At 44.4% G+C, this 19,885-nt stretch overlaps 1 protein-coding gene across 1 annotated transcript; it reads left to right on the top strand.

Annotated features, from left to right (window-relative positions):
* Positions 1 to 6: 6 nt before the first annotated feature.
* On the top strand, positions 7 to 19,652 carry MREG (melanoregulin; the record flags this gene model as incomplete). The annotated part of the gene is made up of 2 exons (XM_017895461.1): positions 7 to 254; positions 19,493 to 19,652. Coding segments are annotated over exons 1-2 (255 nt in total), but the record flags the coding sequence as incomplete, so codon positions are not given.
* Between the last annotated feature and the right edge of the window lie 233 nt (positions 19,653 to 19,885).

Below are 19,885 nucleotides of genomic sequence, written 5' to 3'. Positions count from 1 at the left end.
CCCCGGCCGCGGCGTGATGCGCGCGGACCAGCCCGCGACGCCCGGGCTGCAGCTGTCCCCGCACCTGGACGCCGGCCCGGTGGCCGCGCCCCAGCCTCGATCGCTCGCCGCGGCGACTGGCCCCCAGCCTTCCGGCGCCGGTGGGGCCCCTCGCTCTCCATGGGGCTGAGGGACTGGCTGAGGACCGTGTGCTGCTGCTGCCGGTGCAAGTGCCTGGAGGAGCGCGCCCTGCCTGAGAAGGAGCCCCTGGTCAGGTGGGTGCACCGCCCGGGCCGGGATCTGGGCTTACCTGGGCCGAGGCCGGGCGCCGGGAGTGTGGACACCTGTGTGCTTGTGTGAGCTGGGAGGTGGGCTTGCTAGAAGGGCACGCGGAGGCGCCATCTCAGCCCCTTGGTTCCTTATAGGATGTTTTGCGTTTAATTCTTGGGTAAGATTTTTGCCGAAAAGCACAAATCTTCGGAGACACCTGAGACCCAGCTGGATGTCTGTACAAAGTGCCAAGAATTCGGGTGTCCTGCCTGGGCAGGGAAGTAAGGGAGAGAAGTTAATCAGAAGTTTCCATAGGGGTCTGATAAAATACAACTGTGACTGGGTATTTGATCGGTATATTACAGTGAAATGGGCGACTGTGGATTTCTGTGTCATTCAGCAAAAAAAGTTGTCTATTTCTCATTCAATTTTGTTACCCAGAGAAGACAATTCCAGTGACTGAGTACGAGGAAATATTTTTCACACGAAAAAAATGCATGTTTCATCAAGGGGCAGCCTATTCACTAGGATGTTGATTCATTACAGGTTAAGCTATGAAGTGTGAGGAAACGTAATTCTCATTAGCAATAAGCTAAGAGGCTTTGTGAAGAGACCATACCAGCCCAGTTTTGTTCAGGGCTGTGATTTTAAGCAATGGTTTTCTATCTCGAGTTTGCTGAAATCGAGGCTGGACTAGGTCATGCCTCAGGGGTAGACATGACAGAAACAGAATATTTAAAATGGAATTAGGAAACAGTATTTCAGGTGGAACTCCAGGGTTGAGTAAGCCAATACTGAAGCCAGGTTTTCTTTCTTTGAAGTATGCAAGTCACGTAATACAGCTTGCACAACTTTTTCTAAGGGATGATTTACCTTTTCTTACTCTATCAAGTCCAAACACCCCCTTGACTTTGGAGATCTTACATAACCCCTTCCTGTCTGTCCACTGTGATTTTCCAGTACATTAAACAGTGTACACTCCTTGCGGCTGTGGGAATAATCCACTCATTTGCTCCAACCCTCCCTCAAGTGGTGACCTTTATCCTTGCTCCTCCTTACCAAAAGCTGTTTTGAAGGCCTTCTCAAGCAATCTTCTTTGATTACTTTGCCCTTATCCATCTTCCTCTTGTAGGATGTAGGACTTAGAAATTACCATCTACTCCTGCTGTTTGGTGAGCACACATGTATATAAACATGTAACTCTTGTATATTATATATATAAAGTCATACACACAATACACGGTGTTTTTGATTGCTCTTGTCGATGGCACTCCCACTTAGATTTTTAGATTATTGTGGGTAGGGAGAAATGGAATAATCTATCTCTAATCTAATAGGTAGTGGGCAACTACAATCTAGAATTTTATGCTTAGGTTATATGCTGAACTTGTCAGGGCTCTTAGTAACATGAAATACAGGCTTGAGCTTAGTTTCATCCTCAGAGGCCTGAGTATTTCCAGTTTTCTGTCCAGGATTGCTGTTTCAGTTAGTAGTTCTGGTGGTTTTAAGATCTAGACCCTCTCCTGTCTTGGCTTCTATCCAGTGAGTACAAGTCAGTGAATTTTGCATGTGATTTTAAGAAGCCCCAAGGTCAATTGGAGCGGAATAGCATAGTGCTTGTGAATCAGGTTGCCTGGAAGGAGTCTGCTCACCCAACTGGGTGACCTGGCTCAAGTTATTAAAATTATTTGTGCCTCAATTTCCTCATCTGTAAAATGGGGATGATAATGGTACATAATTCAAAGGGTTGCTGTGAGAGATGAAAGGAGATAATACATATAAAGTGCTTAGTAGAGAGTGTGACACATGGTTAACACTCAATAAATTGTAGTAATTAATTATCATTGTTATTCTGAGCATGTGGGTATGAGTGGACTGGTCTCATGTGGTTTAGTGTCATACTGGCATCATTTCCATGTAAGAATATTTGGGAAGAACAGCTTATTAATGGATACGTGGAACAGTGGCATGTGTGTATATGGGTACCTGCAGGTTCTTTCCTATACAAGGCATCTGAAGATTGGATCTGAAAACTTTTTTTAGTTGATTTAAAATTTTTTTAAAGTATGCAATTCAGTAGTTTTTAGTATATTCACAAAGTTGAGCAACCATCACCACTATCTTTTTTTTTTTTTGAGACAGAGTCTCGCTCTGTCGCCCAGGCTGGAGTGCAGTGGCGTGACCTCGGCTCACTGCAAGCTCCGCCTCCCAGGCTGACGCCATTGTCCTGCCTCAGCCTCCCGAGTAGCTGGGACTACAGGTGCCCGCCACCATGCCTGGCTACTTTTTATTTGTATTTTTAGTAGAGATGAGGTTTCACTATGCTGGCCAGGATGGTCTTGAACTCGTGACCTCGTGATCCACCCACCTTGGCATCCCAAAGTCCTAGGATTACAGGCATGAGCACTATCTAATTCCAGCAGGTTTCATCACCCCCAAAAAGAAACACTATACCCTTTTGCAGTCACTCTTCCCTCTCTTCCTGCCCCCACTGAGGCAACCACTAGTCTACTTTTTGACTCTATGGATTTGTCTGTTCTGGACATTATGTATAAATGGAATTATGCAATATGTGGCCTTAGGTATCTGGCTTATTTCACTTCACAGAATGGTGTCAAGGTTCATTGTGCTTTAGCGTGTATCAGCACTTCGTTCCTTTTTATGGCTGAAGATTTCATTGTGTGGCTCTATCACAGTTTGCTTATCCATTCATTAGTGGATTGACATTTTGATTGTTTCTACTTTTGGGCTATTATGAGTGCTGCTGTGAACATTCAAGTACATACAGATTTCTGTGTAGATGTGTGTTTTCAGCTCCCTTGGGTAAATACCTAGGAGTGGAGTTAGCGGACCATATAGTAACAGTATATCTAACTTTTTGAGAAGCTGGCGTGCTATATACAAAAATGACTGGTTTGAAATCTTGATGTGGTGAAATCCTGTGGGCAGATGGTCCGAATTATTATTTTATTAAGAGCATCATTCTTCATGTCAATTTTTTTCCATCTATAAAAAAAGTTTTGTTCAGACATCTTTTATTCCCAAACCAAATCCTTTACTGATTGAAAGAATGGTTTCCGTGTTTTCGCTCCCTAAGGCAATAGTGCATGGAAGAGGTGAGGTCAGGGAAGACATTTGTCACCTGTGTGCATGGTCACCTCCAGTCCTTTTCCAAAATGCACCAGGGACTCTGTTCATTCAGGAAAAACAACGCTTGGTCCCAGCTCATTTGCCAGACTGACAATACCACTGATGACATTGGTCCTTTTGACTTTGGTCCTTTTGCCTTTTCTGGAACCATGTCCCAGCGGGGGGAATGCCTGTGCTTTCTCTGATTTGCATCTGTATTTCTCTCTGGCCCACTAGTTTCCTTCCTTCCTTCCTTCCTTCCTTCCTTCCTTCCTTCCTTCCCTCCTTCCTTCCTTTCTTTCTTTCCTTTTCTCTTTCTCTCTCTCTCCCTTCCTTCCTCCCTCCCTCCCTCCCTCCCTCCTTCCTTCCTTCCTTCCTTTCCTTTCTTTCCTTTCTTTTCTTTCTTTCTTTCCCCTTTGTCTAGAAATCTGCTGAGGCTTCCCCCAACTAAAAATTTATCTTGCTGTGGTCCTGCCCTTCAACTCCTGTTCTCTGCTGTTCACTGTATAACGCACAAACGTCTTTAAAGAATAGTAAACTGTACCCCCACCTGCTTCTTCACCTTTGTATTTTCCCCCCACTTAGAATCACCTGGTAAATTTGCTTAAAATGCAGCTTTTGGGACCTATCCCTAAAGATTGTGACTCACTGGGTCTGGGATGGAGCCTGGAATTCTGCATTTTGGTAAATATACCAGATAGTTTTGCTGAAGGTGGTCTAGGAATACCCTTTGAGAAGCACAGCTCTAAATGCTGATGCTCAAGATGGGACTGAAGGATTGCATCCATTTGGGTAGCATCCATTTATTAAGTTAGTAGTTATTAGGCTTCTACTGTTTGCCAGGCACTGAAATCTGGTTTCTGCCTCTGGTATAATTACATGAAAAGTGCTCTCTTGAAAGAGAAAGAAATTGGATATTCTTTTCTCAGTGTACATGGAGTACCTCTGTGCAGACTATTCATCCTTTCTTTTACATTTTCTGCTGCCCTGGCTTCTCTGATTTTGCTTTCTCTAGTCTTTTTGTCTGTGATCAACCTCATCATGCAGGTTTTCTTCCTGGTGCCATCGCCAATGCCATAATTGTTAGCAGAGACACCTTTTGTTTTCTTTACTTTTAAAACTCTGCTCAGATTTTAAAGACTACCTTTTCAGTTGCCACCTTTTTGATGAAGTCTTAGAAATTCTCCCCAAGAAGTTATGGTATCTCGTTTCTTTCTTTTTACCCCTCGAGTCACTTACTGCATTTTGCCTAGTATTACGTTATAAGGTGGGTGGTATAGTTCCAGTGAAATTGGAGAGGCTGAATCTTACCTTAGTATCCTCTGTGGTGCCCAGCACAGTGGTCTACATGGAATAAGAACTGAATAAATCCTTTTTTTTCCTCTCTTGAGACGGAGTCTTACTATGTTGCCCAGGCTGGAGTGCAATAGCATGATCTCAGCTCACTGCAACCTCTGCCTCCTGGATTCAAGTAATTCTCCTGCCTAAGCCTCCTGAGTAGCTAGGATTACAGGTGCACCCCACCATGCCCAGCTATTTTTTGTATTTGTAGTAGAGACGGGGTTTCACCATGTTGGCCACGCTGGTCTCGAACTCCTGACCTCATGATCCTCCTGCCTCGGCCTCCCAAAGTGCTGGGATTACAGGCATGAGCCACTGCATCTGGCCCATACTTTTTGAATAGTAATAATTACAATGAATGTTTGTTTATTAATTGCTTTCTATGTGTAAAAATTTTAAATGGTATTTAAAGCAAAATATTGTGAAGAATAATAAAGCTAATACCCATAGCTAGCTACCCTAGCACTCACCTTAAGAAAGAAAATGTTAAATAGAGTTGGGTGATGCACATATTTCTCCATAGCCGCATCCTGCTCTCACCTGCAGTGGTGACCTTTACACTGAATCTGTGTTTAGTTTTCTTAAACATGATGCATACTGGCTCTGTGAACCAAGCCTAGTGGGAGTTAGGAGACCAGGGTCCTCATCCCAGCTATTAACCAGCTGTGAGATCCTGGGGAAGTCTCCTAACTTCCTTGAACCTTAGTTTCTTCTTTTGTAGAATAAGGAGATCAGACTTTAATCATGATCTTGAAGGGCTGTTCCAGGCTTGATTGTCCTCTGCCCATGGACTTGTGTTAGCTAACATTCTGTTTGACCCAACGTGGAATACAGAGCAGTGAGGCTGGCGGTAGTGCCCGGAAGGAGGCTGAAGACCCAGGAAATATGAATCCTGACCTTTTGTCTAACTCTTCTGTCCAGAGTTGTCTCAGCAGTGAATAATTTTGAGTGAGCAATTTTATGGAAGGAATTTTATTTTATGGAAGGAGCAATTTTATGGAAGCAATTTTTGTGGAAGGAAGAACAAGTCTGGGCCTGGAGAAAGGACACATGGCCTGATTCTAACACAGCCTTGATCCTAACCCAGGCTTCAGTCCCAAATATTTGAATCATCTACTTACTGTTTTCTCACGTTTTCCCCAATTTTAGGACTGAGTCATCTAAGAGTCACAATATCAACCGTCCGTATAAGGTTTGAGGTTCTGTATGCTACTCTCCCCTACACTGACCACATTTCTAAAACAGGGTAAATAGTGATCAAACAACAACAACAACAACAACAATAAACCGGTATGCATTGAGGAGAGGATAATGATGCAAATAGATTGTTTTGGTGTGGCTAGATCATTGATCATTTGTCTGTAAAATAGTGAGTGGCTTTTGGTTCAAAATTTCATGTTATTAATTAAAAGAAATACTTGGAGTATGTAATCACCAGTTTTCTGGGGTTGCCACCACCACTTCCCATAAATGTGGTAGCTTTAAAACAAGATAAATCTATTCTTTCACAGTTCTAGAAGCCATAAGTCCGAAATCAAGGTTTCAGCAGGGCCATAGTCCTTCCAAAGGGTCTAGGGGAGAATCATTTTTCAGTGATTCCAGCTTCTGGTGGCTCCCAGTGTCCCTTGGCTTGTGGCCACACAGCCTCATTGTTTGCCTCCCTTCATCTTTGATGTGTCTCTCCTCTGTGTCTCAAATATCCCTCTCTTTTCTCTTTTGAGGACACCAGTGATTGGATTTAGAGTCTGCCCTAAAACCTAGGATGATTTCATCTCAAGATCCTTGACTTAATTACATCTGCAAAGCCCTTGTTTTCAAATAAGGTCATAATTATAGCTACTGGGGATTAGGACTTGGACATATCTTTTGGGGGGAAACTATTCAACCCATTACAGAATGCTTTTGGAAAGATGTGTGAGCCCAAAGCATTGGTTATTATTTCACTTTTGTAGCATGGCTTTCTTCTGTCAGTGATAAGAGCATGCTCTTGCCATATAAAAATCTACCTGAGGCCAGGTGCGGTGGGTCATACCTGTAATCCCAGCACTTTGGGAGGCCGAGGCAGGCCGATCACCTGAGGTCAGGAGTTTGAGACCAGGCTGGTCAACATGGTGAACCCCGTCTCTATTAAAAATTAAAAAAAAAATTAGCCAGGCGTGGTGGCGGGCACCTGTAATCGCAGCTACTTGGGAGGCTGAGGCAGGAGAATCGCTTGAACATGTGATTCTTCGGAGCATGTTTGTGTTCCTGGTGGCCCAGCTGCAGTCACCTTTAAGGAGAGAGAGATGCTCAGGTCCTCTGGCACCATGGAGCCTACTGCCATGTAGGAACTAATACAGACATCAGAGGCCTGGGGGATGCTGAGTCAGGACACAAAAGAGCTGGCTGTGGTGTAAACGTCATGCACCGAGGGATCTTTCACAAGGGTTACTTTGAACTTTTTCAGGGAAGTACAATTGTTACTCTCTAATTTCTATTAGCTGTTAATAACTGATAAACATCATTACATCTGTCTGATTTTTCAAAAGCAAAAGAAGAAATGGAAAGAATGAACAACGATAGCTATGTTTTTATGCGTGGCTCTCTCTTAAGCCACCCAAGAGGACCATATAATGAGCTTCCAAATCTATTTTGCTCCTTGTTCATCTTGATGCCCACCTGCAGCTTCCATTCATGATAACAAACTTGATGCCCTCTGCAGGCAATGAATGGAGAACAGATGTCACTGTTTTATTTTTCTACAGTGCCTGAATTCCTGTGAGGGAAAAGTAAAATAAAATCTCAGTTTGCTCTAGATGACTATTTTGTGCCCACAAAAGGATCATTCTAAAAAGGAATTGATCAGGGCCTTCGGGTGTGGGTCAAATTCAAAACAAACTGAATTTTCCCGAATGACCCACAGATAGAAAGCATTTACAACAGTGCCTAGTCTATCACAAGCCCAATCTGTGCAGGATCAGGAGCATGAGGGCAGGGAAGATGAACTTCCCTGTCAGAGACACTTTCCTCCTCAACTCAGTCTCTGCCCCAAGCAATGTGACTCAAACTAAACCATTTCTTCTGTATCTGTTAATAAAATCCTCACCATAGCCCTATGAGGCACAGCTGATTCTTGTTGTCTGTGGTAGTTAGATTCTGTAAAGTCACTTGAACACTGAATTAGTGAATACTGAACCATTGTTCCTAGGAGAAATACAGGGTTAGGTTCCTGTGAGCCGATGGCAGGATTAGATCCCTGTCAACCAATCAGTACATAACGTTGTTTTTTGGGTTTCTGCCTAAAGACACCTTATTTAATATATATTGTTGATCTATCAATATTGAACTCATGGGCAACACCCTATATCCCACGTTGGAGTGAAGCTTATCCAACATGTATGTTAGCACTTCAGCACTACATTTTGGGAGATATTCTAAACAGTGAAATTGCCAGCTAAAAGTACAAAAATGAAAAAAAAAAATGCCGCTAAGTGGGGGTCGGGTGCAGTGGCTCACACCTGTAATCCCAGCACTTTGGGAGACCAAGACAGGTGGATCACTTGAGGTCAGCAGTATGAGACCAGCCTGGCCAACATGGTAAAACCCTGTCTCTATTAAAAATACAAAAATTACCTGGGCGTGGTGGCACATGCCTGTAATCCCAGCTACTCTGAAGACTGAGGCAGGAGAATCACTCAAACCTGGAGGCGGAGGTTGCAGTGAGCTGAGATTGAGACACTGCACTCCAGTCTGGGTGACAGAGCGAGACTCCATCTCAAAATAAATAAATAAATAAAATGTTGCTAAATGATCACAAAAAGGACACTTGTTTCCAATCTGATAGCTGAACCAAGAAGCCTGAGTGTTGCCTTTTGACTGCATCTGGGTTGTGCATCTCAGGCAACTCTAAATTTTTTACCATTCTAGGCCTGTTCACGAATGGCCTTAGAAACATCACTAGTATTGATTTTGGGGTTACAGGTAAATTTTGATGAGTGGGCGAATTTTCAAATACAGAATCTGCAAATAATGAGGATTGGCTGGAATTATGTCCGCCATCCCCACTTGGCCATTGAGGAAACTGAGGCACAGAGAACTTCAGTAACTTGCTTAGAGGCACACATGGTTGAACTGGGATTCATATGCTAGTAGATTTCAATGCCATAGAAAGAGCAGAGCCCTTCTGGTGCACCGAGAGGTATGGAACTAACTGCTTATGTGGTATGTGTTAGAAATTGTGTTTGGAGTTTGAATCTGTCCCTGAATTGTTACAGCCTGGGGTCCAGAAACACTGGGCCTTTTCCTGCATTGAGGCTAGGGAAACCAGGTGCCAGTGGGAAAGAAGGGTGGGGGTAAGGGAGGGCTCACAACATGTAAAAGGGAATCACCACCAACTCTAGAAGTATCACAATCTTTCACACACAATCTTTCACATTCGTAGAGTTTTTCATTTTACAGTGTGGACTCTCATGACCCTGGAGCTGATCAAATCGTCTTCTCCCCATTGGAAGGGCTTTTAGAGAGTGTTGACGAGTATGTTTATGTCAGTGAGATTTCTCAGACCGGGGCCCAGATGGCCTGACTTTTTTCCCACCACATACTATTGGATTTTCCAGAGCCAGGTCTCTGAGCAGATTGGGAAGATTGGCACACCTCATCTGTGGCTTCCTGCAGAAACCTGCAGTTTACAAAGCTCCGGGGCCAGACAGTGATTCACAGGAAGTGCCTGCAGGGGCACAGAGGGTTTGTATTGAAGGAAAGTGCCCTAGATGGAAGATTCTCATTGCAAGGCTGGTACTTTTGCCTGCTTGAAAGACAGGGGAGTGATAGGGGAGGGCCAAAGGGGCATGAATGCTGTCCCGGGCCAAAGGGGCCAAAGGGGCATGAATACGCCCAACAAGTAGGAGGGAAGCTCTTTATAAGAAGTCAGCTGTCCAAAATTCACAAGGATGACTTTTAAAGGTTTTCTTCCCCAGAAAGCCACAGCATCCCTCTTCTTTTTTTGTGACTTGCATTAGTCAGTCTTAGTGACGTTGGAAGTTCCTGAGAAGATGAAATTTTTTTCTCCTACACATCATGTGAGAGTTTGCTGGAACTTTTTATTCTCTAGAATCTTGAAGTGATCTTATCAGTACACCACCTATGTTTAAAAAGTAAACTCTGCTTAAATGCTGGGTAAAATAGTTTATTCCATTAGCAACTGAAGTTGTTTTAGTCTTGTTAATAAATCTTTGTTTTGTGACTGTTACATACCGTGCACTCTATTCTTTTGTCCCCTTTTAGGAAATAATTTTGGTGACACAGTGTGCAATAAAAGAACCCTGAACTGTTTGACACTGTCCTGAATTGGCTTTTACTTAGCTTTTTTCTTTTTTTTTTTTTTTAACAAAAATCTTTTAAAAACATGTGTTCGAATATGTGATATTACAGACAAAAAACCATACACAAATATGTTCAGTATAAAGAATAACTATAGGCTGGATGCTGTTGGCTCATGCCTGTAATCCCAGCACTTTGAGAGGCCAAGGCAGGTGCATCACTTGAGGTCAGGAGTTCGAGACCAGCCTGGCCAACACGGTGAAATCCCGTGTCTACTCAAAATACAAAAAAAAATTAGCTTGGTGTGGTGGCAGCACTTATAATCCCAGCCACCCTGGAGGCTGAGAAAGAAGAGTCACTTGAAGCTGGCAGGCAGAGGCTGCGGTGAGCCAAGACTGCGCCACTGCACTACAGCCTGGGTGACAGAGGTAGACCCTGTCTCAAAAATAAATAAATAAATAAATAAATAAAATAAAAAGAATGACTAGAAAGTGAACACTCCTGTAACCACCTCCCATGGCGAGAGATAGCTATTGCCAGCCCCTTATCTCCTCCTTGATCATATCTAGACTTCTAGCTTTCCCACCTATGTGTGCACCTTAAAGATGTACTTTTGTATTGCCTGCCTTTAAACTTTGCATAAACGGGATCAAACTGTGTGTTCTCATAGAACTCACTTTGTTGGTGGAGCTTTGTGAGATTCCTCCGTGTTGTTGTGTGTAGGCTTGTTCATGGTTCTTATTGCTTTAGAGTGTATTCCGTTTTGTTCCCCTATTCTACTCTTGGTGGCCTTTTGGGTGGTTTCCAGTTTGGGGCTATTAAGTATGGTTTAAAGTCAGCATATAAGGTGAAATTAATTATTCATCCTTCAGTCATACTGGCCTGCCCCTGGTTCCTCAAATATACCACCCACACCCCTGCCTCATGGCCTTTACACTTCCTGCCTGCCCTGCCTTGAAGACTCTTTCTCTAGTTTTCTGTGTGGATAACTCCTTCACTTTATTTAGATCTCTGCTCAAAGTCATTTTATCAGAACATTCTTCCCTGACCATTCTCTTAAAACCGTGCCCCACTCTTCACTGTGCCCCTTACTCACTATGTATTTCTTTATAGTCCTGAATATCATGTGACATAAACATACGTGCTTATCATCTGCTTCCTTCCACAAGACTGTAGGGCGAATTTTCATAAATTTAAACAGCTAAAAAATGTTAGGAGCTTGTCTGTGAGCCTGAAGACACAGAGTCATACTCATCTGTACAGTTTAGAGCCCTGTGAACTTGGGAAACAAGGGTGCATTGGGTCAGAAAATATTTATTGAGCATTTACTATGTGCCAGGCACTGTTTTTTTTTTTTTTTTTTTTTTTTTGAGGCAGAGTCTAACTGTCATTTAGGCTGGAGTGCATTGGCACGATCTCAGCTCACTGCAACCTCCGCCTCCTGAGTTCAAGTGATTCTCCTGCCAGGCACTGTTTTAAGCACTTGAGATATATCACTGAGCAAAGTAGATGCAGATCCCTGTCCTAGTGGCTTTTATTCTAGTCCTAGTGGCGGTGGTAGTGGTGGGGGGCACAATCAACAGTAATAAGTAAACTAGGAGATAAATAAGATAAATAAGTATGTAGGAAACAAAAGTAGAGCAAGGGAAGGAGCATATTGCAATTTTAAATAGGTTGGTCGGGCAGGCCTTGTTGAGGAGGTGGTGTTTAAACAAAGACTTGCAGGAGAGGGAGGAGTGAGGATGTGGCTGTCAGGAGAAAAACATTCTAGGCAGATGGAGATCAGCCAGTGCAAGGCCCTGAGGTCAGAGTGTGACTGATGGGTTCAGGGAACCGAAGAGGACAGGGTGGTAGGACTGTCACTGCAGGCCTGTGGACCACTGCAGGACTTTGGCTTATCTCGTAGGCCAAATGGGTTAGCCACTGGCAGGTTTTGAGCTGAGGGATGACATGATCTGATTTACATATTAAAATGATCACTTTGGCCATCCTGTTAATAAAGAGAAATAGGTGGGTAAAACAGACAACTGCAGAAATTCTTTTGCAAAACGTAAGAGGCCTTGGCTCAGGGTGTAGTGGTAGCGGTGGATGGTTTTTGAATGTGGAGCCAATAGGATTTTCTGATGGATAGGATGTAGGGGATGAGGGAGTGGGGGATGCCGTCAAGGGTCTTGGCCTGAGCAATGGGAAGGATGGAGTTGCCATCATCTGAGTGGGGAGCCTGTGGATGGGTTTAGTGGGAAGATCAGGTGCTTGGTCTGGACCACACTGAGCTTGTGTTGTCTGTGAGACATCCCAGTGGAGATGGGAAATTTGAAATTTGGGAGAGAGTACTGAGCTGGGGATTCCGATTCAGGAATCTTCCTCATGTAGATGATGTTTAAAGGCGTGGCACTAGATGAAGTGACCAGGTGTGAATGAAAGCAGAGGAGACACCAAGGACTGGGTCTTATCTTCCTGAGCCCTCGTATTTCCTCAGCTGGATGACATAACAGTGCTTGCTTCACAGGGTGCCTGTAAGGACCATCTTCAAGCCTCGAAAGCAGGGCACAGATGTGTGAAGCAGCGTCATACGGGGCTCTGCCTCAGCGTGAGAATAGAAAGCCCAAAGGATAGGAGCACATCAGAGTGGGATGCCAGGAAAGGGGTGCCCAGGGCTTTTCTTCCTTCACACTGAGCCAGGTCACATCTCTGGGGTTGAAGGAGGTCATGAGTGTAGGTGGCAAGTGCTGAGGAAAGTGCTGGAACCAATGGAACAATCGCCCCACCGCACCCCAGCTTGGGCAACAGAGCAAGACTCTGTCTCAAAAAATAAAAAATAAATAAATAAATAAGAAATAAACTTGGGGATAAAACATGTTTAAACGCTGGATCAACTAGGTAAGACAAAGCCTGTATCTGAAAGAACAAAAGAAGGAGAGATAGAAAGAGAGAAAGGAGAAGGAATGAGAGAATGAGAGAGAAGGAAAGAGAGAATGAGAGAGAAGGAAAAAGAGAGAGGAGGAGAGGGAGAGAAAGAGAGAAGAGAGAGAGAAAGAGAAGAAGAGGGACAGAGAGAAACCAAGAAAGGAGAGGAAGAGAGAGGGGGGAAGAAAGAAAAGAAAGAAAGAAAGAAAAGAGGAGAGGGAGAAAGGAAGGACTGAAGGAAAGACAAGGAAGGAGAGTGAGGAGGGAAGGAAGGCGATGATGGAGAGGGAGAAGATCTTTGGTTCACCTTCTCCATCCCAGGGAGGTCTCAATAGAGGGAAGAAGGGAAAGGTCTTGAAGCCAGGGGAGGTAGCAGGCCAGCGACTTCCTAGCAGGAAATCAGACCAAAATCTGTGAGTGTCAAGGGCGTGGACCTGGCAGCCTGTTTTTCTGGACCATTGATTGCTGTTGACTGGAGATTTTCTTTCCTTGCTGTTTTCAGAGTTTCAGTCTTAAGCTAGTGGCCACTGCCACATGGCCTGTGGGGAGAGCAGTAAAGTCACTGGAACTGCTGGTGTCGGCAGCCAGCCTGTGTGCACTGTATTTTGTGGAGCCTTCCAAGGTCTTTTACATACAGCCCTTGTTAGTAGTGAGGAATCTTGAGGAATTCTTGGTAAATGGCTTCAGTGCTGACTGGCACTTTGCAGCTGTATCCCCAGGCAGAAGTTAGTACCTACAGACCTTTGTCTCTTGTTTAGCTGTAGATCATGTTGAAAGAAAAGACTCTGGATTGATTGGGTCTCATGCCCCTGGGTGGGATTAAGGGTGAAATCTGAGACTTTTCTCACCCTACCTTTTGAGAATAAAAGCAGCTTAGTGTGTAACCTCAGAGCCACCTCTCAAATGCCTGATGTTAATAAAATATTTATCATCAGCAGATGGTGGCCAGGGGAAAACAACCACTCTCACTTTCTTTAGAGCCTTTTAGAACTCATGATATGGGGGAGGGAGAGAAAGGGAAGTTTCTGACTTCTGGTCTGTTTCCCCTCATCTGTCCTCCCAGGGGTTTTCAGGCCCAGACCCCTGGGCCTTTGCACTAAATTCTCTTGGCACAGGCCCCAGAGCCCTTCATGGTCTGGGATACATAGTGGTTCCAAAGCTGCTTCTCCTTAGGCCATTTGCTGTAGGCTTCTCTCTGTTCTAGTTTCTCTGTCCAAAGGGTTAAAAGTTTTAAAACAACGTGGCTTGATACCTTGACCTGATGGCTGTGAAGGAGTGAAAGGGGTAGGCCCAGAGAACCGGACCCAGGATCCGGTGAGCCAGGCCAACTCTCACAGATGCTTCTGACGCTGCTGAATGAGCTCACAGCCCCTGTGCATTTTCACCAGTATTTTGAAAAAAGTTCTTTCTTTATTTAACAGTGGCACCCCACCTTTCCTATGCCCCAAAGAAACCTTGCAATTACTGAATAAGAACGAAACAGGAGCCAGGTCTGGGTCTGGAGAGGGAGCGGGGCAGAGTGGAAGAGGCTGCTCTGTGGCCACAAGCAGGTCAGATCCTGCTGGGAAAGGCCCAGGAGCTCACAGAGATTACCACTGCTGGGAGGCATTGCCCGTCCAGGGGCATAGCAGTTGGTTCTCTTTCCTGATTTACATCATTCCCTGAATATCAGTGACGAGGCAGAGTTGGAGGCTTGTTACGGGAACACTGCTTCTAATTAGAGCAGGGCTAGATATGGTGAGATCCAGGAGGCACTCACCTTCTGGAGACATGGGCACTTCTAAACAGGCTGGGGTTGACCTTCCTATAGAGCTTTACTTGGGCTTGTAGATTAAGGATGAGAGGCTAGTGTTTTATGCTGGCTGAAGTCATGTGTGTATGTGTGTGGATGGATGTGATAGGCGAGAGAAAGAGAGGAGAGACAGAGATGCAGAGACAGCTAGAGAGAGGAGAGGAGACATAGAGAAAGAGGAAAAGAAGCGAGAGTGAGAGAGAGCAAGAGAGAGGAAAGAGAGACAGAGACAGCTAGAGAGAGGAGGGACAGAGAGACAGAGAGAGAGGTTGTGAGAAGGTGGGGAACTGGCCAGGGAGGCAGCTGAGATCGTCATTTTAAAATAGGAAAAGAAATTGTGGCTTAGTGAAGTAAAAGGTGGCTAAATTATTCATGGTCTAATGTTATTTTACTGATTTTCAGGTACATACTGGCTCCTTTCTAAAGCTCCTGCTTTAGGGAAATTTTTAAAAGGCAGTAACCATGAGTTATGTCTGGGATTTCCTTCAGCAGATTTTGGGGTTACAGCGCAGTTTGTTGCATTCAACAAATACTTTTAAGGCAACTGCTGTGTCCTAGGACCCTGCTAGGTGATGTGGGAAAGAAACGTAGAAATGTAGAAGAGAAACTGGATACAACCCCTTCCCTAGAGGAACTGACCCACCTGTTGAGGAGACAAGACATAGAAATGAAACACATCTGGGAGAAGATGGAAGACCGATGTCAGGAAAAGTCCCAGGGTTTCATTGCCCCAGAAGTTCATTTATTGTGATGTTGGAAGCCATGGTTGCCACTCTTGGTAGAAGCTCTGTGCCAGGTCTGGGTGACTCAAGGACAGTGCGTCCTGGAGACAAGCCCCCAGGGGAACCTGCTGGTTTGTACAGGGAGCATCCACGTAGGTAGTCATGATCTGAGCTGCTTCACTGGCATTTGGATGTTGAGTTATATGACAGTGGCTTGTCTGAGATCCCCACCCAGGAACTTATGTTGGGGGGACTGTCAGCTGGCTGCCTGGCCCAGAAGAAGTCAAGCACTGCAGTATTCTTATCCCTATCTGCAAAGGATGGGTCCTGACACCAGGACCCATGCTTGTGTAACATGAGGGGTGGAATGCAGGAGCCCTTGTCTCAAGCCCTGAATATATTATGCAGTGGTTGCATATCATCGGCTGCAGAAAGAAATTGGAGTCAGCATCCTTCATGTTATTGACACTTCTCTGGCGTCCACCTGCTCTTTGGCATTCCTCTTTGTCCTGCCTGATCTCTCTTTCTGGACTCACCTATTCTCTTCTGTCTCCTAATCCCCTAAGACTGTTCTTGTGATTCTCTGACCTGCTTCTGTGATGCCATGAAATGTTGTGTATTGCTCCCACACCTAGATCTCTGCCATGTCCTCGCTCCTAAACCCAGGTCCCTGACATCTCCGTGAACATTCTGCAGACTCATGAGGTCAGTCTTGGCTTCTGCCCCATACATTGCAGTTAAAGGCATCACCTTTGCTGGTATCTCTGTGCCTCCCACAATGGGCTGCTGTCACCCCTCTCAGATGCTGCTGGAATCAGTCCTCATTGCCACTCTCACTGCTATTTCCCTCACTCTCAACCTCACTTACTTTTATCTCAATCATAATTTCAGAGTGTTCAAAATTATGTATTTGTTTAGCGATAGAACCCCATTTTTCCTGTGCCTCAAACAACCTTCCTTCTAGCTCTAACAAAGACTGTTTGAATGGAGAAGCTGCTCTGGTTATGGTTGGTTTGTGGGTTCTTTCTATCTCTGCCAGAGAAGCCCTGTCCATCTCTTTCTCTACTCCTGCCCCACTGTGGTCCCAAGGCCCCCTGACACCAGGACCTCAAAGAGCATGGCTTGAAAATTACACCTACCCCCGTGTGACAGTTGATTGTGACACCCTCCTAAGCCATCTTCTTGTTCTTCCTTCACCCAGAGTTATTTCTCTAAAATCCAGACCTGACATGGCTCAAAAGCCTGTTGATAATGTTGCAGTTCTCAGAATGAAGCTTGGACGCCAGCACTACTTTTAGTCTGACCCCATACTACCTTTTCTTCTTCATGCCCCTTCATTTTCCTTGCTCCATGCACCACATGCTGCTGTCATTCAGGAATACTTCAATTCCCCAATCCCGTGGGCTCCCAAAGCCCCCATATACTGCTTTGACTTGAGCTGATCTTTCTGCGAGGAATAACTCTGCCCTTGTGCCTCTTCCTGCTGGAAGCCTGTTCAGTCCTCAGGTCTGGTTAGTTCTTGAACTTCCTTCTCATCATACATAACTTATCACTTCTTCCAGTTTGTTCCTACAACAATCTGTGCATGCTTTTTAAAAAAAAAAAAATGTACTGATCTCATTGCATTATAGTTATGTTAAGGGCAGAGACAATGTCCCATTTATCTTCATGTCCCCATGGCACCCAGCGCAGGACTCAGTATACGGCAGGCATTTATTCCACATTTGTTGAATAAACAAACAATGGAACGAATGAAATGAAGGAATTTGACATGCTCATTAAAGTTCACATGGGCAGCGCCCAAAGGCATCATTTTCCTTCTCTTTCACTGGTTCCTCATTCTCAGGAAGAGTCAGGCTGTAGGGCTGCCTATGTTCTAGCTTTTGTGGTATCAATCAGTAAAAACAGCGTGGTTCTGAGCATAGTGTGCTTGAGCTGTGTCTGGTTTCCCATCATCTGCACCTTTCCCCATAGGGCCAGGTACTTTGTTCAGTCCCAGACCCTAAACTTCTGACCTGCAGCCACAGGGATTTCAGGAGCACTGTTCAACATTCAGTCTCTAAACCCCATGCTGATTCAGGTAGCTGGCTTCCTGCTAGCCTTGGTTCCAAGGTTCTGTCCTCACCTTTTGCCCTAGTTTTTGTAAGTGGGCCCTGGTTGTTGTCCCAGTTTATTTTATTTTATTTTATTTTATTTTTTTTGTGAGCTGGAGTTTCGCTCTCGTCACCCAGACTCCAGTGCAATGGCGTGATCTCAGCTCACTGCAACCTCTGCCTCCCTGGTTCAAGCAATTCTCCTGCCTCAGCCTCTCGAGTAGCTGGGATTACAGGCATGTGTCACCACACCTGGCTAATTTTTGTATTTTTAGTAGAGATGGGGTTTTGCCATGTTGGCCATGCTGGTCTTGAACTCCTGACCTCAGGTGATCCACCTGCCTCAGCCTCCCAAAATGTTGGGATCACAGCTGTGAGCCACCGCGCCTGGCCCTGTCTTTCAAAATTTGAGACTGTGATTGGCAGTCTGACCTGTACATCATCACTCTAGGGCTGGAGCCCCTCCCTAGCTGGGTGGGTTCCTGCTGCCGAACCCCAATCTGGGGACTAGCACTTTGCTTCCTGTTGCAAGATTTCCTTAGTGCCAACTTCTGAGCATCCCATATTGACATCTTAACATTTCATGTTTCCTTCCACCCCAGGCCTTTGAAGATGCTGTTTCCTTTGCCTGCAACTCTGTTCCTGTTTTTCCACTTAAAGGTGGAAAAACCTTTAAGAAGAGGTGCTCCAGCACCTCTTCTTCGTGACGCCTAGCTGATGCCTGCCTTCGTGAGGGTTTTCTCTTAGCAGCTTGCATATGTTCTCATGGCCTCCTGAGCTCTCGCTTAATGGCACTTATCACAATTCTTATTTTATAGTCATATGATCATTCATTAATGTGTTTCCCATACTAGTGAGATCCAAGGGCAGGGATGATGTCTGTTTTGCTCACAATTTTATTGAGCCCTGTGATTAGCATGTGGTCAGTGCTTTATACATATTACTAGATGAAGTGAATAGCTTCGGTATGACCCTACCTGTCCTTCCCACAGAATTCAACTGGGGGTTACGGAATTAACTGGGGCTGTGTGCAGGCATGCCCCAGATGTGATGCTGTGCCACTAATCTCTGTAAGTCCACACCCAGGTACCACCTTATCAGGCATAAATCATAAAACAAATGTACAAAACGGGACTGCTGAAATTTCTCACTCAACATTCTGTCTTGTTTATTGAAAGTCTTTGGGTATGCATATTTATTACTTAATTTTCCTGGTGTAAGGAATTTTATAGCTATTATATATCATTGTACTCCAAGTTTACTGTGCTTCCTTGAACTCAGAGCCAGTCAAACGTTCACCCCTTCATGTTACTCGTTTTCTTTTAATCACACAAGAATTCTATTCCTGGCTGGGCACGGTGGCTCACCCCTATAATCTCAGCACTTTGGGAGGCCGAGATGGACAGATCACTTAAGGCCAAGAATTCAAGACCAGCCTGACCAACATGGTGAAACCCTGTCTTTATGAAAAATACAAGAATTAGCCGGGCGTGGTGGCAGACGCCTCTAATCCCTGCTACTTGGTAGGCTGAGGCAGGAGAATCACTTGAACCTGAGAGGTAGAGGTTGTAGTGAGCTGAGGTTGTGCCACTGCACTCCAGCCTGGGTGACAAAGCGAGACTTTGTTTCAAAGCGAAAAAAAAAAAAAAAAGAATTGGATTTCCTTTGTTGTCTTAGCTTCTGGGGTACTCAGTGCTGAATTTCATATTTAACTGTAGTAATTACATCTGCTCAGGTACATCTGTTCTCTGTTCTTTTTAAAGTGATTTATTTATATTTTTGGTTTGTTTTTACTGCTCTATTGTGTTATGCTTAATTATTAAAGACAATTGAGACCTTTTTGACAATATATTTATATATTACATTGTATAAGTTTTAGTTGATATTGTATGTTGCATGCATATGATATATAACATTATATATATTATAAAACCCCAATCTTTCCTTTTTTTATACAACAGTGATAGCAATCCATATTCCTCATTTGGAGCAACTCTGGCGAGGGACGATGAGAAGAATTTATGGAGTATGCCCCATGATGTTTCCCACACAGAGGCAGATGACGACAGAACCCTGTACAATTTGATAGTCATTCGTAATCAGCAGGCCAAAGACTCAGAGGTGAGCACCTTTTGAAGTCTTGCTGTGTGCAGATGATACTGTATAGCAAAAAGTAGTAATTCCTGAGAAGATCAGCTTGAAATAACAAAAAAATTGAAGGATGAGATGTTTGAAATGAAGGGCAGGTATTTCAGCAGCATATATTATCACTGGTTGCTAATTATAACTAGTCTTGATTGACCTGCTTGATGTAGAGATAAGGGTCATTTCTAATTCCTACCTTAATGGCACAA

This window comes from Rhinopithecus bieti, unplaced genomic scaffold, assembly GCF_001698545.2.
Source record: "Rhinopithecus bieti isolate Rb0 unplaced genomic scaffold, ASM169854v2 scaffold_26676, whole genome shotgun sequence".
NCBI lineage: Eukaryota > Metazoa > Chordata > Mammalia > Primates > Cercopithecidae > Rhinopithecus > Rhinopithecus bieti.
This window is presented reverse-complemented; position numbering and strand designations above follow the sequence as displayed.